This window comes from Nothoprocta perdicaria, unplaced genomic scaffold (genome assembly GCF_003342845.1).
Source record: "Nothoprocta perdicaria isolate Ctin4 unplaced genomic scaffold, notPer1 scaffold_382, whole genome shotgun sequence".
Classification (NCBI taxonomy): domain Eukaryota; kingdom Metazoa; phylum Chordata; class Aves; order Tinamiformes; family Tinamidae; genus Nothoprocta; species Nothoprocta perdicaria.
This window is the reverse complement of record NW_020455624.1, coordinates 359,601-374,479: the sequence shown is the minus strand read 5'-3', so window position 1 is coordinate 374,479 and position 14,879 is coordinate 359,601. Positions and strand designations below refer to the sequence as shown.

The 14,879-nt window shown below is 40.6% G+C and overlaps 1 protein-coding gene across 1 annotated transcript in view; it reads right to left on the bottom strand.

Moving 5' to 3' along the window:
• Positions 1-14,878, bottom strand: part of BMP6 (bone morphogenetic protein 6) — a gene marked incomplete at its 5' end in the record, with an annotated part of 89,885 nt that extends 75,007 nt beyond the window's left edge. The window contains one exon of the mRNA XM_026044782.1: positions 14,797-14,878. Within this exon, the coding sequence (XP_025900567.1) occupies positions 14,797-14,878 (82 nt within the window). The remainder of the gene's footprint in view (positions 1-14,796) is intronic.
• Between the last annotated feature and the right edge of the window lies 1 nt (position 14,879).

Sequence of the window (14,879 nt, the reverse complement as noted above, 5' to 3'; positions counted from 1 at the left end):
CTTTCATACAAGAGCTGTTAGAAGTCTACCTCACGAAAGGTTTTAATTTCAGCAAACMTGCTATTTTTTTTCTTTTTGAGCTTGGATTGAAACCCCTTATTTAGGAGTTTTCCACTGAAAATCCCCATCTCTCCACAAGCCTGTGTGATGGCATCCCTTGGACCTATGARTGCAGAAAGCCCCCACATCACTGCTGGGGGCCTTCAGCTACGTCATCCTCTGCTCTCCATGCCATGTGGACCGAGGCTTGCAGAAGGAGACAACCTGCCCCTTACTGTGGGGCAGCTTGGTCAGCCCACACAGGTGGGAGGAACAACAGAGCACCAGCAGACCCCAGGAGCCCCCAGCAAACCACAGAGCCCAAAGGAAGCTGTGGAGAAGGCAAGACTTCTCATCCCCATACRGCCAAGGCTCCTGGAAATGGACATATGGAAAAGACTCTTGGAAAGCAAAACAAAACAATAACAAAAACTTTCGGATGTACCATCACATCTTTGACAAAAGTGAATTCTTCAGAGAGAACACTTGGACCATGATAACCCAGCTTTYCTCTATTGAGAACATACAAATACATGTGGGTTGCACTGCAGAACTCCCAGATAACTTGTCCTCAGGTCCGAGCCTGAGTTGTACTTAGTGATTTATATTCTGTCATATCTTCTCTCCATTACTTTCCACCTGAACTGTCCAGTTCCTTTAGCCTTCTCTTTTTTCAAAGCCAAAGAGGAAAAGAAATCTTTAATCCTTGGGTAGGATAGGTGATGCACATCAAATGCATAATTTAATTGCATTGTGGCAAGCCATAGGAGCCCCGCTGTGCTAGGTCTTGTGATGAATATACAACGGTGACTAAATAATTGATGTGATGGACGGAGGATTGGAAGCTTTTCTACTACAGTAACCAAGGCCATTCTTTACTTCATTTTTTTCCCCCAGAGCAATTAGTCAGCTCAGGGATGTCAAAACACATAACTAGGCTGCAAGACAAATTACAGTGTAAGTGCTGCAACATTTGCCAGTGACCTAGCAGGCTTGGCCCCAAGGTTTCTTATGTTTGAAGCTTCAGGGCCCTTGTTAAGAAATCCGGGACTTCTAAACACATTTTAGTTGAGGTGAAATGACAGATAAATCTTCCTGCACAGGGAGACACATATCCCTGCACAGCGATACATATATGTATACACACGCACACACACACACACACACACACACACACACACACACACACACGCTCTCTCTATATATATACATAGTAACACATAGTAAAAAAGATCAGATAACCAAACTGTTGACATATTGGTATGAGAAAGAGAAATACAAAATATATATATACATATTGCAAGCTTTTGGTCATCAATTCAGACTCTTCAACAAAAGCTCGTTAAAACTGGCTCATCAGTACTTAATGCTTTCAACAGACTAGGCTGGATGGTCTGACATTTTAAAACTCCATTTTTACATTCAGGCTATTCTACAGTATCATAAATAGATGAAAATATACAAACAAAAACAATTAATCAGAGTTGAGGACAGTCCTKATCCTAAATGCAGCCTCATATGCTATATATTTTTTCTGCTGTGAAGTCACTACCAATGCATCACTGTTAACCACTCTGAGAACTGATTCTAGATTCAGCAGCTGTGTTTGTTTACAGGGCTAGAATTTAGCATAGGACAAATGGACTTTATCCAACAGATTTTTTTTTTCTTTTTGGCATTTGCCACTACACTTTACAATATATTGTTCCCACAGTCCAGTTATGTATTTGCCATTGACACTGGCCAAGGAGAGTGGGTAAACAAGGATGGTGCTYGCCAACACCACATGGGGGAACCTTTTATTGCTCTAAATGCAGGCTCACTAGTTACTAAGCATGATCTAGACACTTACAGTGTCCACACTTTTTTTTCACTACCAATGTAAAGAATGTAATCATAATCCATCCTGTACTTCGCACTGTGTCAGTTTAGAAAAAGTGTGGAGATCAAAAATAGTTTACACTTAAAAGGAACTTCCAGTGCCCTTCACACATGTACTGAGCTCCCAAAAGCCAATTCCAGAAGACTGTAAACCAAGCTTCAGACAAGCCAGCCCTAAAATCATTTTCCATTTCACTATCCACATGCTTTTTCAGTGAAAGTTATTTGAAAACAAACACAAGAGCAGCCCTACGCCCCTATGTATTTTTAGTCTCATTAGCTGTTATCCCAACAAAAAGCTGAGGGGTTTTGTTTTGTGTTTCCCCCATTCCCTTTGAGAAGAGCAATTAAAGACGAGTTCGTGCTTTTGCTGGGGTGGGGCAACAGACAGTCCTGCTCCTTAGTTCTTACATCGCATAGGTAAATATAAAATTAAATGTTTGTCTTATTTATTCAGGATATTTTTGTAAGTGACCCCCATTTACGCCAGGAGTTAGACAACAGATAAACATAGCATGCATTAAGTTGCAGTTTACAGACTGTTTATGTTTTCTACGTTGTTAAAAATCCTCCAGTTACAGCTTATAAACCATATTACAGAAACTACCAAACAGCCTTCTGGCAGCTGCTGAATCCTGGTATTCAAACAATTTCTCCACACAGATAGTCACAACTGTCCATTAATTCAGTAATAAACCATAATCAGACACCTCCCTGAATGGAAAAAGATTAAAATCACTATGAAACTTATTGAAAATTGTATTTACTTGGGGACTGAAAAAACAAGTTTCCAGGAATAGCTGCAGAGCTCTCTGTTTGCAAGGGAACTGCCTCTCACTATTTTTAACTTTGTTGCATGCAATAAAGTACACATTAATCTGACAATTTCAAATAATAGCAATTATGATGTTCTGACACTACAAGACACATGAAGAACCTTGTCAAAGTAATATATTGCACCTTGCTGTGCAATTATGTTATGTTGGAGCACAGTGTTGGAAAACTTAATATAATCATTAGCTGAGTGCTGAATGTTTTGATTGTCAGACAGGTTGTATATGATGCAAATATATGACTCAGAAATGATTTCACACAAACATTTTGGTAACAGTAATCTGACTCATAACCTCCAACACAGAAAATAACAAGCTTCACAAAACATCTGTACACTCCAAGCAATTCAAACTTGCAACAACCTTCAGAAATCTTGTAGCACAGAGGAGGAGAGGCTCTGGTCTTCAAAGACCTGATGCAGAGGGTGTTGAAATCTGTTTTTGCACAAGAAAGTGCCTGAGGTATAAGAACAGAGGGAAAGCAAGGGAAAAAGAGGCTGTAGCTCCCACTGCAGATCCATACCAGAGGGCCATGACAGTTTACATCAACTGATAATCTGCTTAGTGGGCACTATTTAGATAATGTTCTCTTTTCATATGGATAACACATTAAGAAAGGTCTGTTGTTATTCTACCCAGAGCTTTGCCATGTCAAGCATAACACAATGCACAATTCATCTTCTATTTATTTTCCCATTCATTAAGCAACGGGCAGCTTCTTTCACTACCCCTATCTGAAGACAAATGTTCAGTTTTGAGTGACAACAAGGATTTACCGTGTGTTATTTCAGAGGAGGTTTGCCATGTTTATTCTGGGGAGTGCCATGAATTAATGGACTATCTCTTCAAGTCTTAGTGAATCACAGCTGCCAACTTCACTGTTTTGGGATCCCMTAAAACTGTTTTTACTGAGATCAGTAATAGCCAAACTATCAGAMAGACCCAATTGCAATAGCTCCCGAAACACAAAGCAGTCTTTATACTAACTTCAGCCATTACACTATATTAATATTAAGAGTTTCTCAACAAAACTACCAGGAAATTTAACTTAGAAGAACAGCTACCTTTTGTCTTACTTCGTCATGGACACTGCTTTACCTAAGCACACCACTGCCACTGCCTTAAGTTCTACTAACCTCCCTAACAGTTTCCAGTCAATTTGCACCCATGAACGACTTGCTCCTTAATGCATGCATAAGAACAGAACAGTTTTCAGAATGGATTAAGCTATAGTTCACTCAATATTAAAAACAGAACTGCACTTGAACCTAATTTGAGCTCCCCGGACATTGCCATACACTGAGAAAGCATCAAAACCAGAAAGAACTCAAGACTGATGTTACTGACTGCCTCTCTTCCAACATGGGATCAGGCGACCAAGTCTAGCCTTATGGCCACACACCTATAGACTTCAGCCCTGTGTCACAGACTCCTAAGGAATGTAGAGGGTACAACTAGCCCCAACACTGGCTCACTCTAWTGCTTTTTTCATGGCACCTCCGTCTTCTGGTTTTGTGGCTAACCAGCACATTTTCCAACYGTGGCTCACAGAGGTTGCAAGTCCATCGCTAGCCTAGCACCTCTGCAGCAAACAACTGCAACTCTTCCTTTGTCTTGGAAATATTGTACTCCCTTTCCCAGGATTTGCCAAAAATTTGATAAAAAAAAAAAAAGATTAAAAAAAAAAGTTTCACTCTTTAAATCAGAATGCAAGAGACWCTGAGGGAAAATATTCTATTCACCATCCTCTGTTTTCCCCCAAGTACACAGCTTCCCCTGCTATTATACACTACTGTGGAGACTTTTGACAGGGTTTGCTTATGACAGGTAGTCCCTGCACTGCAGATAATATAGGGCTGGACCCTCCTGGGTCTCTCAGTATCCCCCTCCATAAATACACGTGCACTCATACTACTACCCACTGCACTGAAGTCTTTCTATATTGTTATTATTATATATTACTATTATTTCCTGTATTATTCTTAATTATTACCCAACACTTTGTGCTAATAATAGTCATTGCATATAAATGGACTTCTGGCAAGTATTTTTATTCGCATAGTGCCCACAAAGATCAGAAGGATTACTGACATTAAACTAATGTTTTTAAGCATGGCTTAGGACTCTTATCCCTAACAGAGAGTGGAAATAGAATATTCAGGTTTTGCAGTACTGGTAAGAAAGACTCATAGGTGGGAAGGAAATAAATATAAGTTGAGAACTCTTAGCTTCCAACTCTCTAACATTGTGACCCGAAGATAGACTGATTTTACTGAATAAGATTGTACTGTTCCACTGACTCCACAAGTCACTTGGATACCTGCCAACACAGTAACGTGGAGTGTGGTTTAGCAGTTAGATCATAGGACTGGAAGTAAGAATTTCAAGGACCTCATCATAGTCCTGGTCCAGTTATGCACTCTGAGCCTCATTTTAGCCATTTGGAAAATGAGTATAATAGCGATTTACATTAGTCAGAGCATGTTGGGTGACTTCAACATTTATGAAGTGTTTTGAGGCCCTGGATAAAAGACAGAGTAATATCTCTATATTGTCTAATAAGTAATGAGCATTCCATATCCTGCAGAATGGAACATTTTTGGATGGGACGGCTGTTACAATCATTAAAGTGTAAAAGTTATCACATGCAAGAGACAAAATACAGACAGATCTCAAAGTGAAAATATCTCTTGTATTGTGTTAAATGAACATATATTTTCTTTCCAGCTATCACCCATAGTATAAGTTGGAACCTCCTTAAATACGAGAATGTTTTTAATTTCTTCCTTTTTTCCCTTCCTCCCCTCCCTCTTTTTTTCTTTTTTTTTTTTTTTTTTTTTTGGTGAAATAAAATAAATTGAAAGGGCAAGCCAAGAGATTCACAATCACTAAAGCCTGCAGAACATACAGTGAATTTTGGCAGGACATACATGTTTATCCTTTTTATATGCTGTTTAAATTATTTTTATAAACAAATCATTATCTTGTATAGTCACTGCTTGGTCCCTTTCATGTTGAAGACTTTTGATGTTACAATAATTAAGTAAAACGGTCTGCAAGCTCAAATACAGTCTCCAGATGACAGCTTGTTTGCCAAAAGAGACTGTGCTTTTTCGAAATGAAGCATTTACTTTTCAATATTATGCATTTAAGTCAAGCACCTGCCTTCTATATTTGTAGATCAAATATTTGCATAGATATTCAAATACCAATCACATACCAGACTTAAATTTTAGAATTTTAAAATCACACACGTTAAATGCAATGAGAAAAGCTTATTTAATGACCAGAATCACTACCAAATACCAAATCACCTTCCTGTTATAATATTATAAATACTTAAAAATAACCACACATCTTCCTTCACTCACTTATATGCCTAGGATTCAAAATTCTCTGTTTTTCCAGGGCTGACATTGATATTTTAAAAGCCTGTTTTTTCATCTCAGAGCTCAGCACTCCTTGATACTAGCTAGAGACATATTTGGCAAAAAAGATGGATCCCCAGTTCACCATAACTCACCAAGGACTGGGTGCTTTAGAAGACCTTCATGCTATTCCTCTTCAGGCTGGACCTTGGCTTGTCCCACACTACCCAGTGGCATTGGATCTCTCTTACTGGATTCCAAAGAGAGTCTCCTATGACCCCAGAAAGGCAACAGAGGTCAAATATTTTATATTATCTTGTAAGTACTTGTTACAATTCAGCATTTTCTCCAACATAGTTGAATGATTTTATTCCTACTGTAAGAAGGCTTGGGTTCACTGCTTATCGTTTTATTCTCCCTGATTCATCTCTGAAATGTTGTGGAAACTCCAGGGAGTAACAGTCAGGAGACACATCGATGCAATAACGCATCRTGCAATAACACAAAATCTCTGTTTGAGACAAAGTGTAGATCCTTCTCTCCAAATCTTCTTTCCTCATGGCTGTGAATATCACAGCCCACAGACTTGAATCGGTTTTCATTTTTTAAATGCTCCTTGTTGCCTAGTGTGGAGCTAAGTGATTATGCTTTAATAGACATTATGTCACCCTTTAGCCCTTATGCAAACACAGTGTCTAATACCTTCACCATATATGCCACRTGAATGTAATGCAGTAAATGACAAGATAAGAATACTGCCTGGGTACTTGCATTTTTATATATGTGATTTAAACACAGCAAATATTTAAACTAGTATTTGGTAAAAGAACATGTGACCCGCCTTGCCAGTAGCAAGATTCTAGTTTGATTAAATACACCTAATTTACAAGGGGGCCTCATACAGCTGATTCATGCTTCTTTTTTAGCTGCAAAAGATTATTAAAATACATAGAATAACACATCTCTGGAATACTGCTTGAAAAACACATTCTCATTTACAATTGGGAAATTTGACTTCTGCAAAACAAGTGTTAATACTGTCYTGATTAATTTGTAAAAGCTATTCAAGCCATGAAGTACATCTGCACACTGAGTAAATTTCAAATACTGTGCTTCTGTTTTCATTTTCAAAATGTTTTTATTTATACACTAATATTTGACCTATGAATATTCCAAGTTTATATGGAGCCAGCTGTTCTAAATTCTGGTTATACTGAGCACTCATGCAAAACATCAGGTGATATCACTGGATATTTTTAAGGGGAAAGTTCATAGGAAAGCAGTTATGTATTCTTGTGATTAACACCACATTGGATCAAAACAGTCATGTCTAGSTCTCTTAAAATACAGCTACTGTTTTAGTTAGCAGAACACTTCGGCTCTGTCTGCATTATACTTTTTTTGCCAAAAATTCCCACTGTTGCTACCAGTGATTCAGTTCTGTCATTGTGCCATGATGAACACTGTAACGTAAAAAGGAGCTGCAGGCAGTTCTGTCAAAATCTTCCTGCCCCTGAAAATAAAACAAAACAAAAAAAAAATCCAAAACATTATGTCATCAAAAAAAAATCTCAAACAAAAAAGAAATAAAAACCACCCATCCCTACATGGCTGTCTCTTAGCCTGGCAGCCTAATAGGAAGCTGAAGAAACATAGACCCCTCCCAATTTGAAACAGGTCATAGATGCCAAAGTCCAGGATGATTTGTTAGACATCCCGGTAATCCCATCGGCACCTCGGTCTTTTAATTAGGCTGTTTTTTCCTGTAGCACTCTGGTGGCAGCTATAGCCATGCGCTGCCCCCAAAGTCACCGTCGTGAGGAACTGGGACCTCTCCTGTGCACATCTCCCAGCCCAGCAGGACTGTGCAGGTGCCTCAGGGGTGCTGACCACGCACAAGGTGCATGGTTGCTGCACTCCCACTGGAGCCTCCTCCGTGTGCGGGGACACCCACATCTGCTGTAAGCCAAGGAGGAGGAGAAAGGAGGAAGGAGGTGGAAGGAGGCCCTGCTTCTCCTCATCTTCCGGCTTCAAAGCCAAGAGACTCTGCTGAGCAGTTTTCAGCTGTCTCTTTCTGGAAGACTTTCTGGATCTTAACTGTGGTCCCCCAAGCTTGATGAGGTGCCTGTTAAAACAAACGCAAGTCTCTCACCCGAGAATAATATTTTCCATTCATGTGATGTTTTTGTTTTATGTAGCACATTACATATAATGGTAAAACAGAAGTACTGAATTATAAGTAGTTTTAGTACTGTAGTAGTTTACTCCTGTCAACTCTTGGGAAACAGCAGAAACACACAATGGGAATGTTTATGCCCTCAGTAACTTGTACCTTCCTCTAACTTTGTACCATTTAGCAATGATGCAAGATTACTTAAAAATAATCATGCTTCCATGGCATGGAAAGTCTAAACACCACCTTCCTTCCTTGAAAATCACAAACACCATTTAAAAGTTTATATTTAAAACTATGAGAAAGATGCTGGGTTAGATGCTGCGAGGACCTCTCTCCACTGAAGCAGGGGCACAGGGCTCCAGCAATGGAAGCTCCCAGCAGAGCTGCCTGAATCTTTTTCTATTGAAAAAATGTTCACCTCAAAGAGAACTGCCAGAAGAGAACCTTCACCTAAGAAACACCTTGGATGTGYCTTTATTTTTTGTTTTATTCTGAGGAAGAAAGTCAAAAAGTGTTGTCTTACTTTTCTAAAACAAAATACTTGGGCTTCTATTTCAAAACATAACACTTATTGAGGATACAAAATTTGATTTGAATTAATCAAGACCACTTTGGGGATACTATTTTTTTCAATTACAATTTTTTTTTGCTGTAAGTAAAACCTAATCATTTCATTCAAATTTAGACAGTATAAATTTTCAAGCTCTGAAAAGTTTTCACAAGTTAGAGAATAGGCCTCCTAATGCTACATGGTCCAGCTACAATTGCATTGTTCACATGACACTTCTACCTAGATATACAGCTTTTACAGTTTTGCCCTCCACTAATTCTGACAGTGGAACATAAAATTAACAATAATCACTGACAGCACTTCCACACAGGGGACCCTGTGTGATTTATGACACAGAGTTAGAATGATCAATTCATTCTCTTTCTCAGCTCACAAATACAAGCTTAGGAAGGTCACTGAAAGTTAAGACTTGACAAATCACTTTGCTTCCATGTATTCTTACATATTAATTTCACTGGAGAGTAGCTGGAAGAATGGTGATCTATGCTAACGTTGCTAACAGAGATGCTGCAGTCCTTGTGTACTCTGCGATAGGTGCACGTGTACATCTGTGCAATGTCAGGCTGCATGTATGCATGAGGAAATGACTTTAAATAGCAGCTTCTCTTGGAGCCACACATGCTCCAGGGCTTCTGTGCAAAGGCAGAAAGATAACTAGTTGTGATTTCCCTCAAATTTATAGTCCAAAGGAACTGAGGATTTCTAAAAATAATGTCAGGCAGCCAGCCAGCCAAGGACCAGAGATAACTGTTTGCCTTTTTTTTAACCATGTCATCAGCTGGCTGTCCATCACTAGGTGACTAAAAAGCTATGACTACTTCAAGAAAATGGTATAAACCAGGACCTGGGGCTGCATCAGTTGAGCCGCAAACATAAGACTGCTCTCGGACATTCAAGACCAATCCTGGCATTGTAGCATGGTATACAAGATTTGACAGAGGTCAGCAAAATCATTCCCGTCATCAGCTTCATGATTTCTAATACTGGCCTGGTCTGGACACACATGGAGCATGCCGAGAGTGTGAGGCTTTACACAGCCAGCTGGCAGCCTAGTCAGATATGCAGCATCACACACTCCAGTTATCCTTCGTCAGCAGATGTCTTGACCTTTACAGCATGTGGCCAGGAGTATAAACAGATGGGATGACAGTGTGAATGGTATGGTCCTGTCAAGAAAATCAGGCAAGCTTCCCTGAAACATCTTGGTYGCCTAATTTCATATCTCCTGAAACCAAGCATGATACCAGAAAAAGACAGGTAGGCTGATCAAATGTTCACACTAAAAGAAAAAAAATCATCTCCTCCAGCAATGAACCTGGAGGTGCTGTAGCAATGTTTTCTTCCTATGAAAAGCCATGCAGGGTGAATGCATATTGTTTGGATACAGCTGCTTGACACAGATTCACACAAAATGATTCCTAGAAGAAAATCTGGTAGGTGAGCTGAAGGTTTTTACATTTGTACTGTTCACTCTATATTGACTTTGGTTTAAGTGAAAGGGAGCGCTCTTGCTCTGGCAGATCTGTGAGGTCTTGTAGAGGATCAGGATTTCTGGCTTTTGAGATGCTAAGATATGAGTTGCTTTACATGCAGTCGCAACTGGAGTCAGGCAGCTTGATTTTCAGGATTGTTTAGCAGATCTGTATCTTCCCATATTATTTTCCCTCACATCTTCCCTAAAGATCTGTGGGTCTTTGGACAGAAAGAGGGAACACAAAAGCACAGAGATATGGTGAATCAAGGCTGTTTACCAGCAGGTACAATCAAAAGGCACAATAATGTGGCTAATTAAGCACTGCACCTCAAAAACACATTTTTATTATTCTTGACTCTTGACTTTATGTTTAGTTTAGACTTTTCCTGCACTGTTATCCAACTATTAGTAGTCCTAGTTTTTGGTCATAGCTGAAATCCTCAAAGACTGTCACTGGATTTCCTAGRGAAAATACACATTTTCTGGTCAGCATGGATGTTTGGCAAGAAGGTATTGTCTGCCTATCTTATTCCTATTAGCRTGCTACATATGGCATGCACTAGGTTCCTCTAAAGATATCAGCTAGTGAAACAGGGACTGAAGAGCATCTTCATTTCACATCAGCAACGATAATTCACAAGAAATCATGGAAGCTTTAGCTCTGTTACTGCTCCCTGGGCTAGTTTGCAGTTTGATTTGTGACTCCTCTTTCCTCATTTCCCTGGATATAGATGGGATTTGTTGTTGGCACTTGAAACATCACTAAACACTCTTGGCAGCAAAAATATATGGACACTCACTAAGTCTAGCTGTCAGTCCAGCATCACCTCTAGAAGAAGGATCTCCATACCAAACAAGTCACTCTGAGAGGATGAAGAGGTGATCTCTCTATTTGATGCCACAAGGGAAGTACATAGATGTCAAACAGAAAAGGCTAGAAAATACTAATTCCCCAATAGCACTCAGACAAGTCATGCCAGCGCCACAATTATATCAACGTTCTCAAAGAGGAATTCAATGTTTCCAGGAGGATATACAGTGGCCCTCCACACCCCTTCTGACACCACATTCTCTTCCATATGGCCATTTCCCTGACAAAGACTTGAGGCATCTTAGTTGGTCTGAGAAATCTCAAATATAGAAATCTAAAATATAGATGCTGATATCTGAGCTAGCTATCTAGGTTTCCCATGTGTGAAATGGAAAGAAGAGGGCACTTCTAGGTTGCAAATCACCTCACCCTAATGCAAATGCCTAAAATAGACACTTTCATGATCATCTGTCCATAACAGAAAATGTGCAATATGATTGTACTCTGAAATTCTCTTTTGCTGTCTAACTTAACAATGAAATTTGTTATCCAAATTATCTGGTTTGAATCTTAGGCATGTTTTTACTTGCAATAGGAACAAACACTTTTATTTCTACGCCCTAGTAGTGCTTTCCAGGTGTTCTATAAAGCAAATAGCTAAACATCTCCGAAAAATCCGGACTGCTCAACATTCCCCTGAAATTAGCCGTCTGAGAATTACCCACACCTTGCTAGACTATACTGTGGTGCAGACATCACTAGGTAGGCAAGACAAATCCCAKACTCTGCTCTTTGAAGACTAATGCTTCTTGTTTTCTCTATAAAATGGCAACTGCCTATGTTTGGAGAATATCCATTCCTTTGTCCATTCCTTTGTGTTCCCTCCCCACCATTTATACATATATAAATTTATTATTATTATTATTTTACTTTTTATTTTTTTAAAGAAACTCTCTCCCAGGAAGTCATCTTTGAGGCATCTAAACTGACTGCACAGCCAGAGAGGTCACATCAGCCAAGTCCCTCAGCCTGCAAGACCTCGACAAGGAGGACTTCTGCACCGAGCAAACACAGAAACGGCTTTCCCCAGGCAAAAAGAAAACACATCCCCAAACAGAAGAGAGATCTATGTTGCCCAGGAAGGGCTGTAGCGCTGKGTGTTTAAAATCAGCAGCAGCTACAAGCTACTGGCTTCTTCCAGGCTACAGAGCTGGAAAAATCAAACATGCTTTTAAAGGGACATCAACATCTGTAAACATTTAGAACAAAGCAGGATTTCTCCATAAAGCTGATCTAGATGGTGGCTTTGAAGCACAAAGACAAGCGGCAGCTTGAATATTTCCCTGGCTCTGTCTTGCAGCAGAAGTAACAGAGGAAGCTGAAGACAGCCCACAGTGTCCACCTATTAGGGAAAAGAAGGGTCTCATTCAACACTTCTTAACCCGTGCACACAGCCATTCATGTAGTCATTTGGGAACATCTAAATACCTACTCCACACACATATGTTCACACACATCTTCAATACTATCTGCACTCGGTCTACCAAAATATCACTGTATACCTTTGATTTTAATTAAAAAAAAAATACAGATCACTCATATTTCTCTGGTAGCTGCCACCTCAGTGATGAAGAGACAGCTCCTTAAAGCTACACACGGACAGCAAAAACTCTTCGGAAGCAGATTCTAACCAAACAGAAGTTATTTAARGGAGGTCTGATCACATGCAGACACTGCCAAATAAAATAATTCTGGCAGTGTCTGCTTATACGGACACTTCAAATGTGAGTTTTAATAGTTACTTGGCATATGCCAAGTTCACTAGAACAGCCAGTGTCCTTGAGACCAGGAAGCCTTCCCCTGTCTGCTATGATCCCACAACACGGGTGTGTGTGAGTGTGTGTGTGTGTGTGTGTGTGTGTATTTTCATYATCACGACAAGACACTTGGCTGGAGCGCAGTCCAGGCTGGCTTTTGCCCATCAAACCTTGAGTCTGATGTTGTATACTGCGGTACAGCCTTAGCTTTCCTCTAGTTTTCCAGTGGGAAAGTAAATATCCGTATGAATATGAAGGACCCAGGAAAAAACCCTCCTCTGTCAGACAAGCTACAGAAGGCAAGAGAACAGTTGTTTGGTGTCAGCGGGCTGATCCACGTGCAGCTTGGTAAAAAACAACCACGCTAAATGGCATTACGGCTTATGACTCGGAACTTGGAAGGCGATGAGAAATTTCTGAAGTTGATTCATACTTCCTGAAACTCATAACTAGCATTTCAACTCTGCTATTTTACTACATTACACGAACAATTTTCCTTGTTGTTACATAAGTGTCTAGATCGAAGCTATTAGAACTGATTTGAATCTCTGGAGTGTCTTTATTTTCGAAGGGAATACCTTCAGGTCTACTGCCTAATGCCACTTTCCAGGTGCTTTAAAAAACAGGCTGTCAAACACCATCAAAAACCACCACATGCACAGTTTTGTCCTTGAAATCAGCTCCTCTGGGAACTGCCTGGCACCTTGCAAGCACCTATCCCAGTACCCCTTAAATAAACCATGCTGTGAGCATTGCATAGAGAAAACTACCACTGACAGAGCACTTCTAAAATTCTGGGACACATCTTAAAGGGACACATCTTAAAGGCCCCCAAAGAAAGGAGATAGAAGCCAGCCGTTTTCCACTCATTGAAAAAAAAAAAAGGGGGGGGGGGCACTATGGATGCTGAGGGAATAGTACAGAAATAAGGAGAACAGAACTATTTGTGCTTTGGATTAAAAAATACAGTATTTCCGATACTCTGTCCACCTCTGTCAGGGTCTGAGCTGACCACAGAGTGCTGGTTTCCTCCAGTGCAAGGGGGGCACTTATGAGCTACCGTGGGATTTTGGTCAGGTATGAAAGTCACACATCCCTGAGGGCTAAAGCAAAACTTGCACTAAACACCTGTACCTTGGTACAAAACTTCTGAACACTTTGAACACAAATTTTGAAAAATTTTGAACAGCTAACAGCGCTAGCGGTAGCTCTGACAAATTTCCAATGGCAGTGACATATCATTGCTCCATATTAGGAAATGAACAATTCATATTTTTAATGATACTAGGGATGCCTCCAAGCACAGATATCATAGCTCTGACACACAGCTCTAGAATCACTTGGGAAAAGATGCAGTTTTGAGCTGCCTTGCCGAGACACTTGAACTTCAGCGTTCACTAAAAAAAGGAACTGCAATTTGCCAACAGAAATATTTTCATTCTTCGCATTAGGCTGAATCTAATTACAACTGTTTCCTTTTAATTGAAGTCAGGGCTGCTCCAAGTAAAATGCTTAATGGCTTCCCCACCGAAATTCCCCCCTCGGAGCCCTCTGCAGCAGTAACGAGCTGACAGCGTGATTTCTTTGAGGAGCAGGTTGACATGTAGAAGAACTTATTTCAGGATTCCCACAAAATGCAGGCACGGGAGGGTCCGAGAGAGAGCCAGAGAGCCCAGCTCGGAATCCTTCAAAACAGTCCACGGAGCAGCAAGGGACAGCGCGGGCTGCGTGTCCAGGAGCAGCGGCGCTCACGGGACCCGCCGCGAATGCGGCGCGGATTAGGCGCGGATGCAGCGCGCATCCCCGCGCAGCCCCCGCGCACTCACCCAGGTTGACGAAGCTCATGACCATGTCGGCGTCGTTGAGGAAGGCGCTGTCCTGCGCGCTGGGCAGCGGCGGCGGCGGCGGC